This window comes from Corvus cornix, chromosome 8 (assembly GCF_000738735.6).
Source record: "Corvus cornix cornix isolate S_Up_H32 chromosome 8, ASM73873v5, whole genome shotgun sequence".
Classification (NCBI taxonomy): Eukaryota; Metazoa; Chordata; class Aves; order Passeriformes; family Corvidae; genus Corvus; species Corvus cornix.
This window is the reverse complement of record NC_046338.1, coordinates 6,103,954-6,130,361: the sequence shown is the minus strand read 5'-3', so window position 1 is coordinate 6,130,361 and position 26,408 is coordinate 6,103,954. Positions and strand designations below refer to the sequence as shown.

General features: G+C 39.8%; 1 protein-coding gene across 6 annotated transcripts in view; it reads right to left on the bottom strand.

Annotated features, from left to right (window-relative positions):
• Window positions 1–26,408, bottom strand: part of EPS15 (epidermal growth factor receptor pathway substrate 15) — a 67,777-nt gene that overhangs the window by 23,012 nt on the left and 18,357 nt on the right. For 3 of the 6 annotated variants that reach the window (XM_039556585.1, XM_039556590.1, XM_039556586.1), the window contains exons 1-12: window positions 24,796–25,106; window positions 17,717–17,758; window positions 13,764–13,853; window positions 13,366–13,413; window positions 12,276–12,371; window positions 11,808–11,873; window positions 11,250–11,375; window positions 10,771–10,830; window positions 9,819–10,019; window positions 8,169–8,314; window positions 7,204–7,363; window positions 3,709–3,794 (exon numbers count right to left, since the gene is read on the bottom strand). In XM_039556585.1, coding sequence (XP_039412519.1) covers window positions 3,709–3,794; window positions 7,204–7,363; window positions 8,169–8,314; window positions 9,819–10,019; window positions 10,771–10,830; window positions 11,250–11,375; window positions 11,808–11,873; window positions 12,276–12,371; window positions 13,366–13,413; window positions 13,764–13,853; window positions 17,717–17,758; window positions 24,796–25,092 — 1,418 coding nt within the window. In that variant the 5' untranslated portion in view covers window positions 25,093–25,106. The other 3 variants (XM_039556587.1, XM_039556588.1, XM_039556589.1) reach the window with 2 other exon arrangements.

Genomic DNA, 26,408 nt, shown 5'->3' with positions numbered 1-26,408 from the left:
TCAAGCACAGCCAACACTCATATATATTCTTCCTGACTGATGATAAAAGAGAGCAGGAAAACAAATACTTGTTATTTTTCCTGCTGGGGTGGGAAAACTGAGCAAGAAATAGAACTGCAAGCACTGTATGGTGAATGTACAGCCTTTCCACATTACTGTCACTGATGTGCCTAGGAAACTGTCAGAGATGCAGATCACTTCCTCTGTATTTCAGCACAAGCCAGGTACCTAAATCCTTGCAATCTGGACTAAGCAACAGGATTCAACACCCACCCCCTGGCACTTCCATGAGCCAAATCAGAGCACAAACAATGAATTGGAAAGAATCAAGTGAAAGAAGTATTGTCAGGCAGAACAAGAAAAGCTTGGGCAGCAGTCTCAGGCAACGGAAAACAAGCTGAGTGTATATAGTCTGCACGTAACACATCCCCTCCTCCCCCCAGAAATGCCTCTTTGTTTCAAAGAAAAGACAACACAGACCTACTTAATTCACTAATTCTTCTGAATGCCTCCATTTCTTTTACAAACTAGCTGTTATGCCTCTCTATGAATGCTCAGCAACTGAAAGAACCAAAAACAAGTAACAAAATTGATTTATTGGATATGACAGATTTCCTGGATCATAAAGTCCTTACTACATCCAAAAAAACAACCCCAAAAGAACTGTGATCTTGCCAACAAAGGACACTTGTAACCAATTCAAGCCAATTTTTGAAAGCAATACAATTTCCCTATGCATTTTAATAGTAGCCAGGTCAGGTGAACCTCATATCAAATAAACTAAAAGCAATGACTAATAAATGGCTTCTCCCATGCAGATGCTTCATGATTTAGTAAATCCCTAAATTTAATACTAATTTGTGAATGGAGTAATTTATAAATGGGAACCAGCACATTGCAAATATTTGTCATAGTTGAGAACTGCAAAGTCCCTATGTCAGCAGAGGCGTTCAAGCCAAACATTCAACCCTGGCCAGGCTGAAATCACCTTAGATACAAAAGCAAAAAAAATCATAGTTCTTTTCCATAATAAGATGATGACTACTCACAGAGCTGGTAGCATTATCTACACTCATAGTTGCCCAGTATTTCTTATTTTCACATCCATCTGTAGTTTTTGGAATTCCTAATGCAGTAGGAGTTCAATTTGGTAATACCAGAAAACATGCCAAGGGTTTGCCTTGTTTCTTCCAACATTTGCTACTCCCAACCTCTTCTGCTGCAACAGCTCAGTTACTTGCAAACCAGAGGTTCGAAGAAATGATCTATCCTACATTAAAATTCTTTGCTTTGCTAAGGTGAAGTAGATCTCTGAAATTTGAAACAAAGTCTTGATGCAAGTGTACGGCAGGGACAGACTGTCCTGTTTTTCTGGGGGATGTTTTGCTCTTTCACTGCTATTGGGAGACCAACTCATTGAGAGACCAGCTTTATGGTCCTTTTAACCTGATGTATAATTCAAGACTATTTAAAAGTTGCTATCCAGCATACATGACGGTTGACATCTTTGGTGAGATATCCCAAGTTAAGCTCAACTACTTCATGTGCTTAGAGAGGAATGCAGCGTCAGTAAAGCCTGAAGAAATTCTGCAAATCTGTGGGCCATAGCTAACTTCGAATGCAAGAAAGCAAAGCTGGGTTTGTTGGGGAAGAAAAAGGTTTTATGGCTCAAAAAAGAATATTAAGAACATCTGGTCCAGCTTCCCACAATGCTGATCAAAAAAAGCTTAAAATAGCTTTCTAAAAATATATTGCAACTGAAACAGAATTTAGAGACAGCAGTGCTAACAGGCTCAAAATGATGCAGATTCCACAACGTCCCGAGGTAAATTATAACCCCACCAGAGAGGGATTATCCTCCCCAATAAGTGTTCTGCATTTTATTCTTCAGCTGATCCTCAACCTCCACCTTCCTGACACTGTATTTATCAAATTAAGGTTAACAAAGCTATTGGCCACCAGACATCTTTCCCACACAAACTACTGAGCCACAACAGCATCACCTCTGTATTCTTTGCTCACTGTCTCCAAAAACTGTTTTCCACACATTGTCATTCTTTGGGCCATTTCCTCTCCTGGTGGTTTGGTTTTGGGTTTTTTTTGGGTTGGTTTTTTTTTTTTTGGAAGTGCACTTCAAAAATAGATTCAATTTCTATTACTAGGTCACAAAAATGCAGCTCTTGGACACTTCTCAATGGAATCAGAGACTAGAATTGTTATATATTGAGTCCAACAACTGAACAATCTATCTTGTTCAATAATGAACAAAAATAACTTCAGTTTAAATTACATTTTTATATGACAACTATCAAGTCTGAAAGTGTACTTCGCCAATTGTAACGTGGATTCACCAAAAATGAAAAGTTTTCTACATTTAGCACATTGTTAATCCCATTCTGTTCTAAACCCCTAAATCATATCAATTTCCCCTTTCTAAAAACAAATACACACTAACAGTTGCCCTACCCTGTCTTCAACAATCTAGTATCATTCAATTTAAAATAATTGTCAACGTATATTTGCCCCTGAAAAAATGGAAGCAGTGACTTTTCAAAGGCCATGGTTCCTTCATACATCATAGTAAGAAAAGAAAGCAAGACTCAAACAGCCTGGCTTGCATGTTAGGCTGCAAGCCCACCCACTGAAAAGCAACTTAATCTAAAAACTCATGCCAGCCAACAATTTATTTCCCTCTAAGATACTAGCAGCAAATATAACAGTTACAATCGTACTTCAGGTCAATAAATATGAGTGTCCACAACTGGAATTAATATAACCTTAAGAACAGTGGAGGCAGAGTAGGGAGAAGTAAGGAGGCAGTGGAAGTAATGAGAGAATAAGCAAGTGAAGTGAAAAAATATTATGCATTTAGGAAACAGACTGTGCTCTGACACACTGCCAAGTTAAATCATTCCCGCTAGTGACGTGAATTAGAGAGGCAGATTTCATCATGACAAAGCACCCTCACTTAAAAAGTAGGAGAATTTACTGTTCTTAATAGAATTTTCAGTAGATTTATGATAGTAACAAGAAAAACACTGAAGAAAAACACTTGCTGTTTCAAGAGCATGACCAAGACTATAGAAAACATATGAATTTGATTTTCTTAGTCACTTGAAATCATCTTAATTACTTTAGAAATAATTAATGGAATCCAAGGGTCTGCAGACATCAAAACAATTTTTCTCAGTCCAACAGTTTATTTTACTACACAGAAGAGAAGTAACCCCATCTTTACCACCATCAAAACCCTAGCACAGGTCCATGCACAGTCATCTTCCCACTCCCTGTCCTGCATACATACTGATCTTTTCCATCTCGCTTCCTTACTGCCACCAGAAACAAGTCCTTAGAATGCCCTCTACAAATAAAACACAACTAACACCCATTTCAGTATTGTTCCAGCATCCTAAAGAGTTGCTCCGTTCACATCTGGCAGTAAAGATGAACAATGGACAATATTTTCATCTCAGGATGCTGAGATACACAGCTGTCCAAAACACACCCTGAAGGCACAAGGGACAGACCCTTCATTAAGTGCACTCATGTGAGTGAACAGAGAGCAGAAGTGTCACACAGTACCACAGACATGCCAACCCTTTATTTAGCAAAGCAGACTATTACCACCACTATTACCACTGCTTTTTTAAAAACAGTATATAGCACAACTGAATCCAAGGCAGCTCTGGCTATTCTTCCTTTACGTACCTCTGCAGGTCCACGATTTCGTTGTTTAATGTATCAAGTTCTTTAATTGCAGAAAAATCTGCTACAGAATTCGGTCCTTGAGTACTCTGAAAGATAAAAAGTAAACACTGTTAGTCTAGAGCTTATGCTGTCCAACTACTACAGTCACTTTACTTTTTGTGGCAACATGAGCTATCCTCTTGTAACAACTGCTGGTAGCATTGTATTTCAAACTTTCAATCTCAGAAACCCCCCAAGAGTACAAGAGTACAGATGCTGTATCAGCAGAACACAGCAGACAGCCAAAGCATGGAGAGAGTTCAATTCAAAGAGAGTCAGTCTCCTGCAAACCCTTGAAGACACCCCCCACAAAAGCACAGGACTACCTGATCATACAAAAAAACCCATAGAACTTGTTCTAAAATTAGATTTATCTTACAGCTAACGTTTAGTTGGTTTCCTGGAATTAATTTGAGAGAGGTTTGCTCACTACTTTTATATTTCTTCACCTTGGTGATCCTCACGTTGCAGAGTACAGATACTGAGTTGCAAGGCTTTAAGGGATACTGAGCTCCTTTAACATGAACCTCCAGAGTACTCAATGAAACTTTGATAATACAAAGTCACAGGGAAACTTACACCATTGAGTTCCCATTTACTTAATATCTTTATAAGACAAAGCCTGTAATACAAATTATTTGTTTCAAAAAAAAGCACACATAAATGGGTAGAGAACAAATGCTGAAGACAGAAATTAGAAAATGCTGTAATTATTCTTCTATGCCTTGTCACAACATGAGCATGCTTAGAAAGCAACAGCCAACGTAGCTACCTCCTATAAATACATCAGTTCCTTCAAGTCTTAAATAAAGCCATCCAGCACAAACACAACATTCAGAGGACAAGTATATATATATATATAATTTTAAAAGGCAAGTGATACCCCCAAAATAACACAAAAGTTCTTAAATGCTGAAGTTTCTCTGCAGATTAATCAAGACGTTATTAACCATGTGCTTACTCAGACTGATACTCTGAAAAAGTAAAAAAAAAAACCAAGAGCCATGAAAACCTAAACTGTGAGCACACTGTGGCTGAGAATACTATTCTGCAGAGCTACAGACTATTCATGCATATTTTACTAGCACAAATGGTATGAACTGGGAATTAAAAAAAAACAACAACTAAAAACCAACCATACAGTTATTCTTAAATTGGTTAGTGCACAGCTGCTCAAATGGGCAAACTAGCAATGATGTTTAATTCTGCTCTACGGGAATTACACAAGAGTTTTGCAGAGCTGATCATGGCATTCCAATGGGAGTTTTTACTTCTCCTAGGACAGGGATAGAAGGAACACATGGAAATATTAGCTGCAAGGAAAGTTTTTTCCAGGCTTCCTTCTTTCACCGGTTAAAGAAATTCTGCACACTAATGCCAGCATCAAACTTGAGGAAAATGTAGGTTAATCTTATTCTCAATTGTTCAGGAGAACTGGTGGGGGGGGGGGAACATAAAAGCCAACATTTTTTTGTTTCAATATACTTGTTAACAAGGACAGACGTTAGAACCATAGGCTGCTATTTACTACACTGCAACTTGCATGTAAACAGCACTTTGAGTTTTCAACTCAAAGTCATAATAAAAGGAAATTCCTATCAAAATTCTTTGAGAGGACCTTACATAAAAATTTAATTTTCATGGCTTGTAATGCAAGTGGTGACTACAAACAGGTCTAGGTAAAGAAACACAGCAACAAGTTTTAAACCACAATGGAATACCATTTTACTTACTGATATTTCTGCTACCACCTTTATATTGGCCAATTCAGAAGACGACACCTAAGTTGGTTTTTTGGGGTTTTTTCACAATGTAAGCCACACCACACCAAGAAAACAAAAAAAGCCTATCTCTGCCTCCTGTTTTTATCCTTTGAGTTCAAATCTTGAGCAATAATCTTGGACAAAAAAGTTCTTTCATATCAACAAGAGAACACCTCTTTTGAAAAAGCTCAAAATGAGCTGAAGGTTCAGCTCAATTTAGTAAAAAAAAACCTCTTGTAAAGGATTTACAGAGCTAATTGAAAGCTAACTTACCTTCTTACACAATATTCTTACTCATCATATAAGTTAGTAATGAAATAAAAATCACATTGATGTCTTTAAGAGTTTTATAAAATCAATTTACACCCACAGAACAGCAGTAACAAACACTGATCTCATCTAATGTGCCCTAACCACTACATTTTCTGCAATATCTTTACTAAACCAATGGGTATTAATCCCAATGACAACTGCCAAATGCCACATTGGGCCACTACTCTGTCACCACTTCCCCAGCAATTTCACCAGGAAGACACAGTGTTTTCTCTTTTCAGTTTAAGCAGGCAACAGGAAGAGCCACAGAGGTCTGGGCCCAAGGGAGAACCTCGGGGTTATTCCAGATGAACAGCACTGGAAATCAGCAGAACCTGAGACCGCAACACACGGTGACACGTGAGAGACGTGCTGAGCTAATTCAGTGACTATGTGAGAGTCTTAGAAGGATGTTCATTATAAAACCAACAGACAGTAAATATTAGAAAAGCAAAGTTTCTCTAACCTTGAGAAAGCAGAGTTAACAAACTGACAGAATAATAAGGATGAAAAGCAGAGTGGTGCAGAATGGAAAAAACAGTCCAAACTAGAAAAGAGACATAGAAAGGAAAGCAAACATACAAAAAAGATTAGTAGAGTTGCAAATAAAGCAATTACTTTTTAAAAACAGAATGTAAAAACGAATTAGATACCAGTTACAGAAACTCAAAAAAGTAGCGCCAAATTTTGAGTTTCGTTTTTTGAGGTGTGAATTTTTCATTCTGTTTAAGAAAGTTGTAGAATTAGGTCAATGTATTGCACAACCAAGAAAAGGTAACTCACATGAGACTTCATGATGTGCAAAACATGTAAGAGTTTGTGATGACCTCTACCACTCTGATTAACTACAAACTGAACTGCTGAGGTACAGTTTACTGCTGGATTAACATAGATGGCAACCAACAGACTATGGAGATATCTAAACTATCTGTGAGGTATAAAATGGAGGACCATTTACTTTTAAAACTTCAAATATATAATTCTAAACTTTTAGTTCACATTGTTTCCAAACTTATTAAAAAAGATGGATGTGAAAAAGATAACTGAACACAATAGGAGAAAAGCACTGAACTTGTGCATGTCATTTCTGATGGAAACTAAAATTTCTTTAAAAGGGCAACAGCAGGATTATTCTTTTAAAAGAGAAAATAATGCTTTCCCAACATAAGATCTCTCCGCTTGGTTGGCAGGTGTAATAAATGACAGCTTCATTTTGAAATACGGATGGAAATTTTTTGTCAATTCTTTGCACCAAAGACTTGTTTTCTTCCTGATATTATGATAAACTTAAGGTATGCCAGCACTTGAGGTTGCTTCTTGTGTAGCCTTTGAAGTTAACATTGTTTGAGATTTACACCAAAAATGCCAAACCCATCCTTACCTTCTGTAAACTGACACCCCTGTCTGAAGGTGGAATCATCTCCGGAGTCAGAGCCTGAGGTGGGTCAATGCCCTTTGTTAACTTCTGATTAATTAAATAGAAAGCCAAAGCAAACTGTTCCTTTGAAAGCTTTCCGCAGTCCTTGGTGTCACAGAGAGCCCTGTACAGAGATGCACATGAAATAAAAAAAAATCCTCATTTCTCCAAGTACAGCCCTATCTATTTAGCGTACTTGCTGTCATTTACAAATGTGAAAATTGCTAACGTGTGTCTCCTCTCTAAAACAAAACAATATAGACACAGGAACCATCACTCAAACACGCACAGCCACTTTCACTTTGCTTGTTGAGACCCACAGCTCTGCTCTGGTGAAAGGCACGATCAAGGCTGCAGATCACTAGCAACACCTTCACAGCCAACACAAGTTTATTCACATTTTTCTTATTTTCCTAAATTAGAGGTTGTGTTAACCATAACTTGGAAGAAAAAAGTTGTTCCTATCAGAGTCCCCTGTAACAACACATAGTGGGGAAAGAATTAAAAAAGCTGTGAGTGTCATGAAGGCATTGCTGTAATGAATGTAATGCTAAATGAATGCATAGCTGTAAGGGAAGACAAGTCGTACACTGGGATGGGACATAAATCTTGCATGCTAACAATTTTATAGAAACAATTCCCTTTCCCAGTACATGGGTAGGAGCAGTGATTAAATACCTGTGATGTATGATCTTATGATGTCTTAACTACACAGGGATAGCTGAAGTGCAGTATTTGTAAAAATCTGTGTTCAAACATAAACCTGTTTTCCACCCATTTCTATCCCAAAGCAGAAGCAAGTAAGTTACCACTGAATATACAAAGGCTATGCTATTATATACAAAAACCTCACTTCGAGAAATGTCAGCAGAGCAAGAAGCGAGAACGGTGCCATCATCTACACAGCTGTCACAGGGAGAAAAACCTACCAGATATGCGCAAGGAGAGCAGAAGGCAGTCCTGTCTTCAGGAATAGCTCTCTGGCTTCCACACCTGACACAAATCCATCCATGTCCTTGTCAGTTTTCATAAAGATCTCATCGTACTTAATTTTGTCTGCAGGCGATACAACCCACTGAAGGGGGTTGAGGATGGAAGGGAAAAAACCAAAACCACAATACTAAGATATAGGCAAGATATAGGCAAGCTCTGTTTCCAGTTCAGAGTTACGTAATTCAAGGACTACAGCAGAGATTTTAAAAAAAGTGATACAGGTGCCTAGTTCATGAACCAGTTTTATCCTCCAAAATAGACATGCAGAGATCCTCAAGCAAGTCCAAAGTAGAAGTGAAGCATTTCCCTCAGTGAAGCACCAAGGCTGCTTGGCGCTGCTCTGCCTCTTTGCCTATGCAGTAAAGGCATCCCATGGAGGCTGGATCTGCTCCCTCATCTGCTCCTCACTGTGCTCAGTCACAGTCCTGCTGACTGTCTGGCTCTATCAATTTTATTACCCTTTACACAGCTGGGGAGCTTTAGCTGGAGGGACTGGAGAGCTGCCCGAGTCCAGGTCATTAACAGTTGGCACATTCTAAATTGAAGAATTTACATCTGAACAAGGTAAAGATGGGAATTAGAGACATTTCTGTTACTTGAGCAATTTTTCAAAACACTCAGCTAATATAAAGATGTTTTGGGGTTTTTTGAGTGAAAATGGCTTCCAGTGCATGTATGGATGCCAATTAATTTCAGTGCACACAGCCAGTTAACAGATGACTCCCAAATGGTGCTGTATACAAACTCACTCAGAATGGCACTGCTTTGCAATACATACAGCAAGACTTACCTTCAGGCAAGGAAATTTCCAGATTAAAACCTTGGCACTTCCAAAATTAAGATGCCAGTTTCTTACTGATTACTCAAATAAGGGTACCCAAATGTCCAAGCAGCATTTGATGCATTAAGTACCACAGCTCTGACCTCGAATACCCTTACCAATTTCTTTTTCTTAGTTTTAATAGAATAAGTTATAATCTGCTTGGAAAGACATTTCCCAAATTCTGGTCTCTAAAATGATGAAGACTAAATAAGATGCCTGGGGAGAGTAAGAAGTATCAAGTTGCTTAATAATCACATTCAGAACAAAAATCAAATCTCCTGTGTCTAGGTGGATATACTGGACCTTTTGTTTACTTTTCTCATTGCTTGCATTTATCTGTTCCATTTTAATTCATGTCTTCTCCAAATTGCACACATGCACACACATAACATGACTGCCACAATTTGTTTTGAGAATTTGTCCTTATTCAAATCAGTCTTCAGCCAGAAGACTTGTGCTCTACAGATATGTACCTGGACTACTACTTTTTTTGAGCTTGAAATAATTTGTTTTTAAAATGTCTTCAAAATCTGTACTAAACAATATTCTTTTATCCAACTGTTTAGATCTGAAGACATCTAGAAAAAGTAAAACAGTGCAAATTTTACACCTCTTCTTCTGGTCTTCCCATCAGCCTCCCAAAACCAATCAACAGGGCAAGAAGCAAACTAAAAACCTGTATCAAGACTCTTCATACAGGCAGCCCCTGAAGCACAGCATTAAGAGCAGAAATCTTCTAATCCCCAGTACTTCAGAACTGTACCTGTGTTAATGGTGCTTTGGCAGCTAAAATGCCTACAGGTGGCAAGGACTGATGAGACTCTTTGGTGGATGTGGAAGATGGAATTAATGGCATTGCTCCTGGAACACTGAGAGGTTTTCTCTTGGATGGTGGCACCAAAGCTGCAGGCAAGGACATTGGCACTGGTTCTTTCTCCAAAGCACAGTATACCAAAAACATGGCCTGAACAAGAAAAAAAAGGGTGTGTAGATATAAAGATACTAGAAATATATATACATATAGAGAGAGAGACTAAAGAATTAACAAATAACTTTGTAGCATTTTTTCATTGTTTCCCCTTTACAAGCCCCTCAACTGATGCAGCTCATTGCCTTCTAAATTTTTTTCGTTACTACTTTCTTTTGAGGTTCAGTGCTTAGCAAGTGAAGATCAATATCTTTTAGAACATTAAAATAATTCTCCAAGCTTGCACCAGTACTTGTGGAATTTTATTTGAAAGAAGACTTCAAACACTTTATCACCATTTTTTCCACAAATTGCTCCACTTAGCAGCTAATTCTTTTGTTGTGGCCTTCTCTTATTTAGCATTTCTTACATTATTTCATCAGTCCTGGCATTAATAGTGTTAAAATTCTAACTTACTATGAACTTTTCTCAAGGATACCTTGAGGCATTCAAGCTCTATAAATACTGAAGGTTAAGGTAAAACTCACTGAAAACACTCAGTGTCTCATGGGACAGCAGATCTCAGGTGTAAGTTTTTAATGGCTCATTTAACCCACAAAGAAAGTTACTGCTGTGTACTGAGAAACATTTAACAAATTGACAGAAACATTAAACAGCAGTAAAACTTGATTAAAGACTCTAAATAAAGATAATAAATGAACCACACAGTCATAAATTAATACACAGTGCATCTATTTTAAACCCTGCCACCAGGCTTTCAAAAGCCCAAGAGGTAGAAGATACTTACAACTGCAAACTCATCTCGATCCAACATTCCATCACGGTCAATATCACTCAGTTCCCACACCTACCAATAAAAAGCAGAATATAGGGATCTTTGACTAAACTGCTGCAGTTTCCTACTTAAAACCTCATTAAAAACAAATGTGAGAACAGCCTCCCTCTACCATGTCTCAAATTCTATTAAGATTAACAGCATTAGTGAGCAATGTAAATTCACATAAACCATGCAAAAGCAGAGAGATTCTTAAATTGGAGACAGAGGCACCCTGCCCTGACCCAAGTGTTAACTGATACACTGCAGTTGGAGGTGATCTATCCAAATAGCAACAGAAATTTTATTTTTCAGTTTAATAGTTGCACACCTAAGATCTTATTTAATAGTTAGGCTCATCACTAAAAATCTTTAGTTTGAAAAACAGGTACTGCTGAGTGCAGCACACACATTATTTGTCAACTGACAATTAAGAAGAAAGATATTCTTACCCGTCCCAAGATATCCACTGGCAGTTTTGAGTTAAGGAGCACAGGTTTCACCTTATCCCCTGACAACAGTCCATTCACTGGATTTAGGCTGTCAAAAATAGCATCATACTTGACCTTGTCTTCCAGCTGCAGGGGCAAAAGAAAATATTACTTATGCTAACAGTCACACTCATAGCCTAAGAAGCAGTAGTTCTTTCAAAAATGTGAACTTTTTTTTAATAAACACACATTGCAGTTCCTGATGCTTATAAGAAAACATCAAAAAGATATTATTTTTAAGTCAGAGACTCATCAAAACCCTCTGAGATTTCTTCTTCAATTACTTTCATGGCTTCAGGTAACAAACCCTTTTTTTTTCTTTATTTTAAATTTCTAAACATGAAGAGATTTCCCAAGGGTCAAGTGTTCTCATTAAATTAGGTTGATTAGCCCAATTACAGATTTGACAGGAATGGTAACTATGATACTTTAGAAATGTAGCATTAGATTTTTCTCAGAAAGACATGTTTTCCTGCAAAGCAGGTAACAGTTCTAGCTAACAGCTAACATTTAGTTTACCTTTACAGCCCATGGTAGATCACTTGGTGCTGTTCCACTGAGTAGCAAAGGACTACTAGTATCAGTCTAAGGAAAAACAAGGAAAAAAACCACCAAACACATTAAAAGAGAAATGATTCTGACTTTGCAAAACCACCCCCTTACTTGAGAAGGTGCTTCTCAAAGCCAGAACTGCATTTTAGTCATTCATACCAAAATTTAGAGCAAAAAATCTGAAATGTTTATTCCATTAAGGAAAACACTAATAGAACAAATATCACATATCTTCAAATTATACACGATTTTATATTCAAATGCCCACTAGAACATGTAGCAGCTTATTCCACATTGCTTGATTTTTCTCTGTTGTAGGGCCCCACTGCCCTACAACATCACCCTCTGAAGTGTTTGGTATTTCTATCAAACCCTTCTAATTGTTCACTTAAAAGCAGTTCTTACTAATATGTTCAATTAAAAAAGAAATCTTACAAATCTTGGTGGAGGAACAGGCAAGTTAAGACTATTCAGGGAAACATCCAATCCATTCTGTGCACACGCTACAAGTCGCAAAGCCACAAAAAATTCCTACAGGGAAAAAAGAGAAATTTTGAAGGATTTATTATATAAAAATATAATTAAAAAAAAACCCTAAAATTTCAGAAGAATTAAGAGCTTTTCTAGTATTGCTGTATATATGAAAAGTTGCACATGGCTTCAAAGGGGGTCAGAAAATGACAGAAAGCAGCAGCCAACAACTGCTGGATTACTCCAGCAAGACAAATTTTGCAATTAATTTTCCAAGAAATTGGTAACTTCCTGGCCAGCGTAGTCATTCTCAGCACTCTGTTCTTCTATGACAGAACAGTGCAAATTTGAAGTGCAATTACAGCCATTTATCTTGGAGGAACTCAGCTGATCCCAAACATGGTTGATGGAAGCGGAGGAAAACAGAAAAATGAACCAAAAGAAGCCCAAAATACCCCAAAATTGTTTGGTAGGCATTACAACCTCCTCCTCTTCCTACCATGGGAAGAAGCAGTTCCCTCTCTACGGACTGTTATTTAAGGAACTATGTTTCAAATCAAACAGCAACACACATTAGAGCTTGTGGTGGCAGTACTGAGATAAAGTCTGTCCCCACACTGCTCATTGCCACACCTTGGGAAGGACAACTCCAAAAATAATGTACTAATGTCAAGTCCACCAAAATCAAAGAAATAAGAATTTTGAAGATTTTACAAGAATTTTAATTTCTGCATTGTTTCCTACAAGATTATGAGGAAAAAGTCACCTTCTTAGTAAATACAGTACATTAAACCTTAAATTACTTCTCAGCAGATTGCACAGCTACACATCAGTCCATTTTACAACCTGGAGAAAAGCTGATGAGGCAGCTGAAGGCTGTTTAATTTATTGTAGCTTCCACTCAAACGGGAATTACATAGCCAGTTAAAAATCAGAAAAATCTGTTAGAAAAATCTGTTAGAAAAACTGCTTTCCTGAACCAAAAAAATTCAACTTTCATCTTGTTTCAAGGCTGGGTAATGGTTAGAGTCATACACCACATAAATAATCATACCTGTTTGTTCAGGATACCTTTGCCATCAGTATCAGCTAGGTCCCAAATCTAAAACATAAAAATAACAGAGACAAAGTGTTCACAGCACGGAGAGGAAGCTGGCAAGTCCTCCCTCCATTTACAATGGCCTCTTGGAGGAAAGTTCACATCTTAACTCCCCTGATAGCACTTATTTGTGATGACAAATATAAATATCGCTTCAATTTCCACCACAAGCTAAACACATAGTAGAATAAGCAAGGATTCTGAAGTTGGAAACTATTGGATAGAACGACTGAAAATACATTAGGGAAGATCATGTATCCTGTAGTACTACTAAGTATTTTAATTTAAACAGGATACTAACTGAAGCAAGAAGACAGGATAATTAAATAAATTAAATAATTGTCATTAAATACCTTTCCAAGTACCAAATCTGTCAATCCAGACTTTTTCAGGAAAACAGCTGCATCAGAAGCTAATACTCTTCCAGCATTAGCAGAGTCAACCTGGGGGAGAAAAAAACCCTCACATGACAAACTAGCTTTTGAATTGATGCCATCTCTTTACACAGGCTCTCAAAAAGCTGTCAAAGAAGAATGCTCAAGTTAAAAGTCACTTTGAGGATGATCTTCTGAACCTATCTAATTAGCCCTTCCTAATCACAGGCTTTTCTTCCTGATGCCATCAAAACATGTGATTGTTAAGAACAGAGAACTCCAGGGTTTTATTACATTTCACTGTCCATCTCTCCATTCATTACTGTTAGGGTCTGAAAAAGAAGGCTCTGCTTTGAAGATACCTTTACCACCACAGCAAAAGGAAATACTTACTCCCCAAAATGAAACTTACACAATGAAGAAGTTGATGATATTGGCAGAATACCAACCAGCACAAATTTCTCCCTGGATCAATAGGGAGATCATTAAAATACAGAGTTATTCAAGTTCCTAAGCAGAAATGGTACCTAAACTAAACCCTTCAAGTGGGAAAAGAAAGAAGGAAAATTTACATCACCTACATGGTGATGTAAGGACAAGGGCAAGAGAGGAAGAGCAGAGAGTCCTTGAGAGCCTAAAGAAAAGGATCCTCAAAAAGGGCACAGGATGGAAAACAGGACGAAGGGTATCTTCAGTCAATTCAGACTGTCAGCCTTACTACATCCCACAGGTAGGCTGCTGCTGCTGCTAACTGCACTATATATTCAATATTGTGTTTGGAACACAAAACCAACTGCCCAAGTTCACAGGTGCAGCATACACAAGGTGCTCAAAGCTAACAGCTTCCCAAGATGGGATTAGAACTGGCTCCTGAAAGACTGTGGGGAATTTATCATTTGGAAAGAATGCTGCAGCAGTTGTCTGTCAACACTTCTGAAAGGGAACAAAACACTCTGAAAGCAATCCCAAAAGCATAATTTAATATGAAAGTGAAAACATCTTTTGTTTTCAACATAACCGGTATGATTTTAATTAGGAGAGGGTTTTTCCCGTAATTGAGGATGCCCTGGTCAGGCCAATAAGGTTACAAACAGTTAGCAATTAGGCTAATTGAGTTACAGGAGAGCTGTTCATCTATAGGCACAAAGTTGCCAAACCCCCTTTTCAAATAGCAGAGTTGATCTTGCACATAAGTGAGCACAACAATCTCGGCATCTACTCAGAAAACCTCCAGCCTAGGACTTCTCTTTCAAGAATGTCACAAAACACCATAGTATCAGCTGTGTTTACTTTTTATTTCCCCAAGTCCAAGCCAGAGGAAGGTGACTTTAAGGGGTTTAAGCAGGATTCTTACTTAACCCAGTACTGATCTAGTTTCTTTTTGTGCAATTAATTATCTAAATTTTTAAACTATTTTATAACTATTTTTTTAAAGGGCTGATTTCCATTTCTTTACAAATTACTGAATCTTGAATGCTGGGGTGGGGGTACTTATGTTTGATTATTGCACTGGGATGATTGCTGGTGCTGGTCAGTTATACACCAGCTTGGCAGAGCTTTTTCCCTGATATGCAAGAAGCTGTTTCCACAGCTGCATCAGCCAACAACTCCCTTGTTACAGCCTGTCTTTTGTAGGACCAGGAATTATCAGAAGTTACAAACGTATCTGACGTGATTAGGTCAGAAGGTAACAGGGAGAAGTGCTTCAGCTCAGGATTCATCACTAATTCAGCACTGCTTCCCTGCTGCACTGCACCATGTGATTAAGTAATTTCCTAGTGCTTTATGACACGTATTTAAAACTATGCTTTAACCTCACCCTGCTTTGAGTCAGTCTATAAAAGGTTAAACATAAAAATACTTATTTGAAAGAACAGAGTCCCTATTGAAAAGTTGAGATTCCAATCTCATTCTAAGTACAAAGGCCAGGATTTACACCCATCTCATGACACACCTTTTGCCAGATGAATCCCTTTAAGTTTGTGATAGAACTGGAAGTGTGCTCAGCATCAGAGCTGCTTCAGGTGATGAATTTATTCATATAAAAGCACATTCCACCAGCGCAGTAAGACAAAGTGGGAAATGTCTTTTGAATGTTTCTGTTCTGAAGGTTGTCATCTCCTTATCTGAGAAATGGAAGGCAAAGTTCCCTAGTGGAACTGGAAGTCTTTAGACACGTTTGAAAGCTCCTCTTTAGGAAAAATGCTTGCAGCAAACAGCTCATCTGAGCAAGTCTGAAAAATAATCCTCTGGAAAACAAATCCATATTGGCACCACTTCACTAACAGTAACATCATGTTTAAGGAATCCCTGTTCCTGTACACTACTGAAACCGCTGGACAACAAACAGCGCTCCAGTTTCACTAGGATTCACAGTATTCCAACAAATGGAAGATACTGACTTAGGAACCAGTATCACATTTGTGCTTCAATTCAGTTTCTTTATCCAAGCTTTTGCTCCACACTTCAGTGGTTAAGCAACTTTTGTCAGGAGGAAGAGACAGACAGGCATATGGCAAAGGTTGTACCTGACAGTGAGAGTCAGAAGGACTGAGCCGGGAAACACAATGTGCAGAACAATCATTCCCAGCCTTTTCTTGTGCCCTTACAATGATATCTTATGATAAGGGACTCTCCTAAGGTTTTTAATCCAATGCCTAGAGAGAAACACACAGTGGATTTGTCCATCTGAAGGAAAACTTTGTGAGGATGACACTTTCTCCTTCAGCCACCAGAAGCCATCTGAACTTAGATCAAGGTAAACTCTCTCTTCTTGTTCAGCAATTTTAAATCTGCTACTCTCCTGCAGTGGAGAAAAGCCCTTATTAAAGTACAATGGAAAGCTCAGATTTTTCAGGCATCATAGGCTGATACATTTGAACTGCTGTTTTTTGCACTTGATAATGGGACTAATCCTCTAAGCACAATCCAAAAATAGAGCATGGAGAGAAATCACAGCCTTGTCCCTTCCCCAGCAGATAAGTTTACATTCTGATGTTGACACACAAAAGAAGCTCCTAAATAAGGAAGCCATAGACACTGTAACCTGTCTTAGGACAAACAGACAGGAACATTACCAGTTGCACAAAGGAAAAAAAACCTTCCTATGAGGTTGTCTTTTTACAGGGTTCATCAATTACTCATCAGGTCTATTATAAAATTAAATTATTTTTAATTGTTTTATACAGTCAAGTAGTTTAACTTTCTTGGAAGTTTTTACATTACATTTGTAGAATGAAATACATTATGTACGTGACAGAAAATACTGCTATTATAGAATAGGTGAAACAGCTATTTTTTTTTAAAAAGTTGTATTTATAGGAATTAAGACACCTTAGTATAGCTGGGTCAAAATATAGAAGACAAGTAAAAATAAAATTTATGTTCTTATATTTTATTTATAAGTATTCTTTATTTTTACATCATTTTTGCATCTGTTGAGTGAAGCTGCAAGAACTACTGCACTCTTTTCACATTCAGTGGCCTTCTATTCAAATTTCTCTCCTTACAATATCCTGTGATCAACTCTGGGGATATTCTGAGTGAGATACAAGTCTTACATGATGCTAACTGAGCTACAAACGCAAGAAATTCATCTTCACTTGTAAAAAGCAACAAAGACTATATTAATACAGCATTTTTAAAGAATTTGCTCCATACCAAGACCTCACAGTCTGTTACAACTGTCAAGTGATGTATGTCATACACACCTAGCAGCTCCCTAAAAATAAGGGTCCTCTTACAACCAATATTAAATTTATACCAATATAGCTCAGACCTAAGGGTTAGCTACTATAAAAATACATTTTAAAGCACTATAATTTTTCTTGAGCTTTTTTTGTTTACACACTGTTGGCCAGGCTGAGCCTGTAGCAAAAGAATATAAATTCTTTAAAATCCAAATGAGGTCTGTTCTTTCAGAACATACATACCTGTCGATAGAATTTCTCATACACAGGATTTGCACTCGATAGCTGTAAAAGAGATACAGAGAGAAAATTAGCCCTGAAGATCCAGATTTTAATTTCCCTCTCCCTGGACAAATAAAGATATAAAACACTTTCCAATGCTCTTCAAAGAAGCATTAAGGATTTATTCTGTACAATGATGAGGACTAGGACAGCTCTTTGTGCTGTAACTTTTAGAAGACTGACTTCTTGTTTTGCAGTCATTGACACCACCCCAGATCAGATTTCCCTCAGCCAGGTCACCAGGTGAGGCTGTGTGAAACAGGAACTCTTAGGCAACATAGCCTACGGGCAAAAGCAGAAACCTGAAACAACTCAGGCTAGGAAGTGCTCTCTAATATTAGAGTACAAAGCAATATAATTTTATTTCACTATCCACTGCATCATTCTTTAGAATTTAGTGTCATATGCAACCAGTCTGTAAAATTTTCAGTTACCCAAATTAATCCCTGGATTCACAACTAAATCCACAGCAACGGTGCCACATTAAAACAGAGTAATATTCTAACTTTGGGTTTTGTAACTTGAACCCTTTTTGGGGATAACTTCTGCCTTCATTCCACTGCCATCTACTAGACATTCAGGGCTCACCTAAAGTTAAGTGGACAAGGACAAAACAGCTTCTTTGAAAAAGGCTCTTTCTTTATTTTTAAATTATTCTTATAAATTAAAAAAAAAAAATCTAGAGAGCTGAAACAATGCAAAACTTAATCTCTTGGCCTACACTAGACACCCTTCCCCAACAGACTGGCAAGAAATGAAGTGTTAGGGTTACCTCTCTTCCCCAGTGTAAAAACAGGCACAAAATCAGATAATGTTTTAATGAAGCGCATGTTGTGTGAACCAAAGGCATTTATGCAGAGGATAACCCTAGAACTCACAGTGTATTTATTGCCCTCACAACTGTGGGAACAACTGAGCATAATACAAGCTACTTACACAATACTTACTAAAAAAGCCCAGAGCACGTAACTTCAAATATTACCCAAAATCAGAGTTCTCCCCCTTAAGAGGAATATGATCTCAAACCCCAGGACGTGCCGACCTTTGTACAAACAGAATCCAACATAGTAGCATCTCTGGATTTAACATTTAGATGTTCAAATGGAAATATGGAAACCAACAGTGATCATATAGGTTGTCAATTACATATTTGTAAAAACCTTTACTACAGATTGTATAAATGGTGACAGCTTAAATAAAACCACATCCATTTTCCTAGAGCAATAGCTAATACAGCTGCTCTTTTGGCTGAGTACTCCATATTCACAGGTGCTGATTATCAGAAAAGACTAAGAGAAGATGTTTGGTAGAAATTAGTTTAGTGTGATCTTGTGCAATTACAGAAAGTGTGCAGCATCACCAGAATGTCCTAAAAGGCAAATTATAGAGTACAGCTAGAAATAACAGGAGAGCTTCCATCAGAGCTTATTCAGCAATACACTGCCCCAGAGACTCAGCTTCTGATTTTCTAGCTGACTTTTTGGTTTTGTGTTTGGTGGGGTTTTGTTGTTGTTGTTTGGTTTTGGGGTTTTTTTGGTGTTTGGGGGGAGGGGGCAACAACAGAGACACACAGCTGGTAAGGTTTTATTTGATTGCTGGGAGGTGGGTGGGAAATACCTCTCCCATAGCCAGACATGAAAAATTACATATGCTGGGAAACCATCATTGGTATTCACTGCAATACCTCAATTTTTATAGCTTAACCTTGCTCTGACTTTGCTCTGGTACCCAAAGACTTTTATTATTTCAGCCATCAACTAAGCATGCAGTTACACATCCCTTAAAATAGCCTAACAAAATATATTCAGCTTTTGCCAGCCCTCAGACTACCACAACACCAATACAACGAACAACTTTCAATTGCTTTCCAGCACTCCACAGCACGCTGCATTTTCTTACCTAAACCTCACATGCTTTCTTTTCCCACTCAGCAACCTAGAGCGGTAGTTCTCCCAAATACTCAAATATTTGACTTACTAAGTGTTACTTCATTAGAATGTAAAAGTCTAGGCACAGGACAAAAATTAAAGCTGTGAGCAGAAAAGTAGAACGGAGCTGGCCAAGACAGCCCCTGGAACCACTGATTCTTGTGCATCATCCCTCTTGCCCAATGTCACCCTCTGTTCAGCCAAATGCTTCCTTATTACAGCCAAACTGATCATTGTCACTCCTGGACAGGAAACATCGTGTTGAAGTCCTGCAATGGAAACACTAAGTGCAAAACAATCTTTTCATTCAGTACTTAAGAGGACGAGCCAATAATTCTTATTTATTTCATTAGTGTTTCCAATATTCATTTTAATATCAGCATCAGTGCAGTAACTGGAATTTCCTGTGAACAGAGTAACAGTAATAAAAAAGTTTCCCAGACTATTTTACTACTAATAGACTTGTTCTTCCTTCAAAGTATATCCCACAATAAACCAACAGATGCAAACATAAACTAGGATATTCTTCTGGGATAAGAAAAAAAATACTGTTCAACACCTTTCCAAGGGCTGCCATAGAATTTACCTGGCAAAATTCTTTTCATGGGATTTGTAACAGCCATTTGCAAAACAGCATTTGTTTTAAATGCAAAATGAGGGAGGGAGAAAAGGTCAGATTCCACAGCGTACAAAAATAGAAAGACTTTATTATGGCTCCATTTCAAAGTTGATCACTTCATAAGGGTAAAAGGTGTTGTAGTAATTACAACCTTTGATACAAACCTATGAACTCTAGAATGCTAACCTAGGAAATAAAAAACACCTTCAGGGATACCCATCTTTTTCATCTTCTGTTGTCAATCAACCCCCATGTTTTCATGCCTCTGGCACATTTGCATTTAGGTGTAGTAAGATACTATTACCAGTCTGTCCACCCATCCAGCCACAACCTTCCTTCCAAAAAGGCTTAAAAACAAACAAACAAAAGCTGTCCATTGAGAAAAACAAAAGTAATTTCCCCCTCCAACCCCAATGAGATAGCAGGAGAGAAACAAGCTATTCTATCCTGATTAAAATCCAAGATACTGTATTCTATCACAGCTCTAGGACTCATTTTAAGAGTTTCCAAAAGACACAATCTGGCCTTAAATGTTCTTCCCATAGTCAGTCAGTCAAAAAGCGGGTAAGTTCAAGGCAAGCTGGTTTCCTTACAATGCCATTTCAAAACAATAATCAACTTCTCTCTTTTTCCTCTATTGCTTTATTGTCTCACCTAAAGTGTTTCAGGGTAAAGCTTTCTACCACTTTCAATTATATAACCAAGAACATCTCCTACAGCAATAACAAAAGGAAAGAAAATATTTTCTATAAATTTCTATACAATTATTACCAAGTACTTCAAAATTGAGCACTTTCTTTCCCATTGAACAGCTGAAGCAGACACAAGAACTGCTGTCTTCTCTCTGCAGAGATGTCTGCCGCTGCATAATTAGAAATGGTTCCATTTAATTTTCAAATTGCCACAGAAGATCTTCACCATCTTCTAATCAGTACTGAACAAAGCCTTTACAACATCAAAGAGTAGCTTCACTGCCTTTTTATAGGCAGCTTCTCTCTAACATGGTGGATGCAATACTAATCAAAAAAATTAGGTTCTATCTGCTTTAAGAGCAGTCAGTCTCCTCTAAATGCAGGTTTAACACACACAGGCATACTCTGGTTTCTTCATCTGCAGGACAGAAAGAGGAACAACAGGTTCCTCATTCCACTAAAAATAACAAACTATGATCTTAATTTGATCATTTTGCTGATTCCTTTTAAAAAAAAAAAAGAAGAAGAAATCAGAAGTTTGCCGGAGACCTCAAAATCTCTGGCTTACTTTATACATAACATGTGAGTTACAGTGAGGGTATCATTCATACTGCAAGTATTTGGATCCTGTGTATTCCAGTAACAAGACATTAATCCTGGCACTGTGTGCACGAGACAGGAATCCATCCAGCTCGGCCTCAGTGTAATACTCCATGTTTTCCTTCAACAACACAGCACAGCATTCTCAACTCTGCAACACAATACTCAAGTCTAAAATGAGACTTGCAGCTAATTAGGATACAAATTGATATTACACGATTTTGTCTCATTTACCGAAGTAGCTCGTAACTACTTCAAGACAACTACTACATTTCTTACAAAAAGCATTTCATCAGGAAGACAAACACAGTTATCTTCCTTTTCTTCTTGAATATTTCTTTACAGTGCTTCCCTGAACTGCAAGCTTCCCCTTCAATCACAGCCAGTTTTTCAGAATAAACCACAAGTTCAATTTTCAAGAGCAACAAGAAGTTACTGCATGTCCACATTAGCCCACCTTTCAAGAAACACCTCTTCCCCATTCTCAACATCCATTTTCCACATCTTCAGTTTTCTATTCTTCCTCCCTAAATTCCCCATATGAAATAGGTCAGATAAGCAACCATCCTTGGAGGGTCAAAACATTCAACCCCTTCTGTTGGTTATAGCTTAGTTTGACTTTTCCAACAACAGATGACAATCTGTGAGATTGGACAGTTCCTTCTCGCTGCTGTTGTTTGCTTGTTTCCAAACTAAAGGCAACCACAACAAAACACTCCCGTGGTAGAAGTTCCCTTAGAAGTTCCACATTAAATTCACAGTCATGCTCAGACCGTAACACTCACTGAGCAAATGCAAGTGGCAACAAGATGTTGCAGAATGGGTTCAAAATGAGGAGATGAAAGATACTTCAGACTACTACTTGCAGGGAGAGAGGAGGGGGAGATAATCACCTTCAGTTTGCAACCCTTCTTCAAGCATACTTGGTGTAATAAATTTCACTACAGCTACACAGTCCTGAAGTATTTTTACTAATCTGTCAGAAGAATACAATTAGCACCAAAAAGTTTCAAATTACTGAAATTACAGCTTTGATATTCAAATAAAGGATGTGCAGCCCTCTCAGACATAGCAGCTGCAAAGTCATCTGAAAATACCCTCATCTCATTTGAAATACTCAACGCCCCAGCCATGCTGCAGTACTGTCAAACCAAACACAGGAAAGGGAACAGAAAATCGGACCCAACAGTGAGTCTGAGTGCAGGTTCATGCGCCTCTTGCTCTCTGCATGTGCCCTAGAGCAGATCGTGCCCATCTGCACACCTTTACTGCTGGTGTCAGTAACTGATCTCGGTGCAGCCACCACTGCACTCCCCACCCCCACGCCCTTATTTTCACTTCCTCATGCTCTTCAACAGATTCTGAACACTTCACCACTTGTGAGGACTTTTTATAACCCTAAAATTCCACATATTAGAACCTACATTGGAAAAAATTATCTACAGGCTTGCTTGGCTTTCTAAGATGATTCTTATGCAACACAAGAAGAAAAAACAAACAAGCCGAAAAAAGAAATCCCCACACAAATGGTAAACACAGAAATAGCTCCCTCAGTTTAACCACTGATGTAAGCTGCAACCACAATGGTTTTAAGGATACTGGCAATTTTTCTGCTTCTGTCAACATTATCACATTTGTATTTAGTCCCCCATCCATGTGACCAAAAAAAGTAAATAAATTCTACAATGAAAGGATTACACAGCCTGTAAGCAACAATGTCTTGCTGTAGAACACACCAGAGCTGACACCTCACGTCTCTCCCCAAATGAAGAGCCAGAACAGCTCTGTGAGAACTTCTTTCCCTTCAGTAAGCAGATGCCTTAAAGCTTTTTTGTTTACTTGAAGGCTGTTGAAAAAGAGACTCAGACAAGGCTAACTTAGCGATTTTAATATAAAGCAAGCTTTCACCAAAAGTACTGTACGTCATAACTCTATACCTTTAGACTCTTAAAGACACATTTGTTTTCCCCACACATTTGTTCACCTTTTCACTGAACTATTTTCCTTTCTTTCCCTGAAATAGTTGATAATACTCTCAAAAGAGAACTATGTAAGTAATTGCAAATTGAGCAGCCTTGCTGCCAGCTTTTTAAGTTTACTTCCATGTGCTTAAGAAATTCATTAAGCTTATTTACCAGCTTTACTTTCTGTAAATATCACAACTGGCTATCAGATTGAAGCATCCCAAGCTAGGAGGATGCACCAATAGGCCCACCTCAGCCTTATGTCAGGTAGGAATGAAAATTTCTCATGTCACTGCTAAATGAAATTAAAAAGTATCAAAAAGTGTCAGTTCATTAGCTACCACAGCTCTGGGGAATAAGGCATGGTCCTAACGGTATAGAATAACCTGTGTGAAGTGATTCCATTACCGTCAGGAAAAAATGTGAGCAGTAAGGATTGAGGTGAAGTGAGATCACCCGAGCATGAAACAGTGCCAAGAGTCTCCAAGTTTTAGGGCTCTCACCTGCACTACTCTTCACTATGAGACCCCTGAATGGGCACTGTGTGACAACAGTGTCCCCTCACCACGGGGCCCACCAAAACCAAGGTAAAACGACTTGCAAGCAGTACCTGCGGAGACGGCTTTCTGTTAAAACAAGGAATTCGTCTGTCCCTCCCAGGGTCACCTGCCCATGGCCCCGCTGCCCCGGAGAACCCCTCGATGCCGGGTGTGCCCGCGCTGTCGGGAGGGCACCCGGCGGCCGCGGGGCTGGCACCGGGCACGGACACCTCAACCCGGCGCTATCGCCTTTCGGCCCCTTCGCGAACGCTCCCCGAGCGCACGGCCCGCCCTCGGCGTTCACGGGACGGGGTTCGCTGGGCTCCAGCCCGGTGCCCCGAGTCCTACACAGACAAAAGACGGACCGCGACCGCCGCCGGCGCAGCCCCGCCCGCCCAGGGCCGCTCCCCAGCCGGGTCTCCCCAGCCCCGGGCAGAGGCACCTGCGGCCGGGCGGGACCCCGTTCCCTACCCTTGGCACCCCCGGCTCGCGGGTCACGGCTGCTCTCCCGCAGCCCCTCGCTGCCGTTCTCCCTCCCTTCCTCCCTCCCGCAGACACGGACACACCCCCGCCTCGCCGCCACCTGACAGCGGCGGGGCAGCGCTGCGGGGCGGCGGCGGCGGCCGCACAAAGCGCGGGCCCCCGGGCAGCCCCGCGGCGGCGGCCCCGCGCCGTGCCCGGACGCGCGGCGGCGGTACCTGTGCCAGGGAGAGGCGCGCGGCCATGCTGTTCCATCCCCCCGGCCGGGCCGCAGGAAGGACGCGCCGGGCCCCGCCACTGCCGCACAACTTCGGCAACTTCCCCAGCCGGCCCCGGGCAAATCCCGGCACCGGATCCGCGCCCGCCCGCCGGACGGAGCCGGAGCCTCCCCCGCGGCACACGGCAGCGCAGCCGCGCGCAAAACCGGGCGCGGAACGCGGGAGCCGGAGCCTGCTCGAGGCAGCTGCAGCGAAAACCCGGAGCCGGAATCCTCGGCCTGACACGGTGACCAGCATCCCCCACTGCCAGATCCCGGCCTCTCCCTCACCTTCCCTGTTGGCCCTGCTTCTGCTGCGGATGCTTCCAGCATGGCAAACGGTTACAGTTCTCCAGATTAGTAATGACACAGGTGAGGGAAGTCCCAAAACAGGAGGTGAAGCAGGTCTGGGCTCAGTTGCAAAAGAATTGGGCACAAGGCCCAGGAGGAAGCAGCACATGAGCCCAGCAGGATGTCCTGACCTGAGGCATCCTCACAGCAGCGAGGAGCTCCCCTGGGCTCGGCCTCCTGCTTCCCTCCACTCACAGGAAATTAGATGCCTGCCCAGGCAACTCATGGCTGTACACGTACTTCTGTCTGTCTGCTTGTACTCAGGGCACAGTGGCTCTTCTGGGTGAGGGTAACCAGAAGAAAGGGATGAGCAACTCTTATGGTGGGAGAACCTATGAGACATCACAGGGAGCAAGCTGGAGTGGGGAGTAAACTGCACCACGTTCTCCAAACCCATTGGAAACAATTGTCGCTGTAAGCGATACTCGTGTCACCACCCGTTTTCCTGCTCCTCCTGTACCTGCTCACCTCCTCCCACTGGCTTATTTCCACTCCTACTCTGAGTTCTGCACTACCACAGCATACATCAGGGAAAACGTTCCTATTTTTATGCTTTACCCCAAGATTAGGCACACATTTAAACTTGAAATATGCATTCAGACCAATAAGAGGAAATTAACTGAAGTCATACTTCATTACTGGAAAGCTTTCCCAACATGCTTTGTTTTCTTTCTCTGTTTGTAATTCTCTACCCCTCTGCATTGTTTTTGTCCTCCTCAGCTCAGTTGTATGCTCATGCCCCACCTCTGCATCTTGTCATTCCTCAGCTGGCAGTCATCCTGAGCTGCTAGTGCTCATCATCTGTCATGAAATATGGGATTCCTCCTTCCCACCTATTCTTTAATAAAGGTTTTACAGAAACTCTGCTTTACTGACCTGTTTCTCAGTCATTTTTTCAGCAAGAAAAAGAAGATATCGAGGGGAAGAATATAAAAAGCAAACAGAATAGATATAAAAATATTCACACCATTCACATACTCACTGTCACATCTCTACTCCACCTCACACTTCTCTCAAAAGCAAAATCCCTGGAAAATAGCACAGACTGTATTTCTAGGCTGATTTTTTCTTCTTTGATTAAAATTGGAATACAATCCCAGAATAATTAATACCTGGAAATTAAACCAGAAGATTGTAAAACTAAAGTGGTGTCTCCTGTGGAAAACAGTATTTTCTGGAGGGGGCCCTCAGTAGGTATTTGAAGGGCCTGGGTTTCTGAGCTGC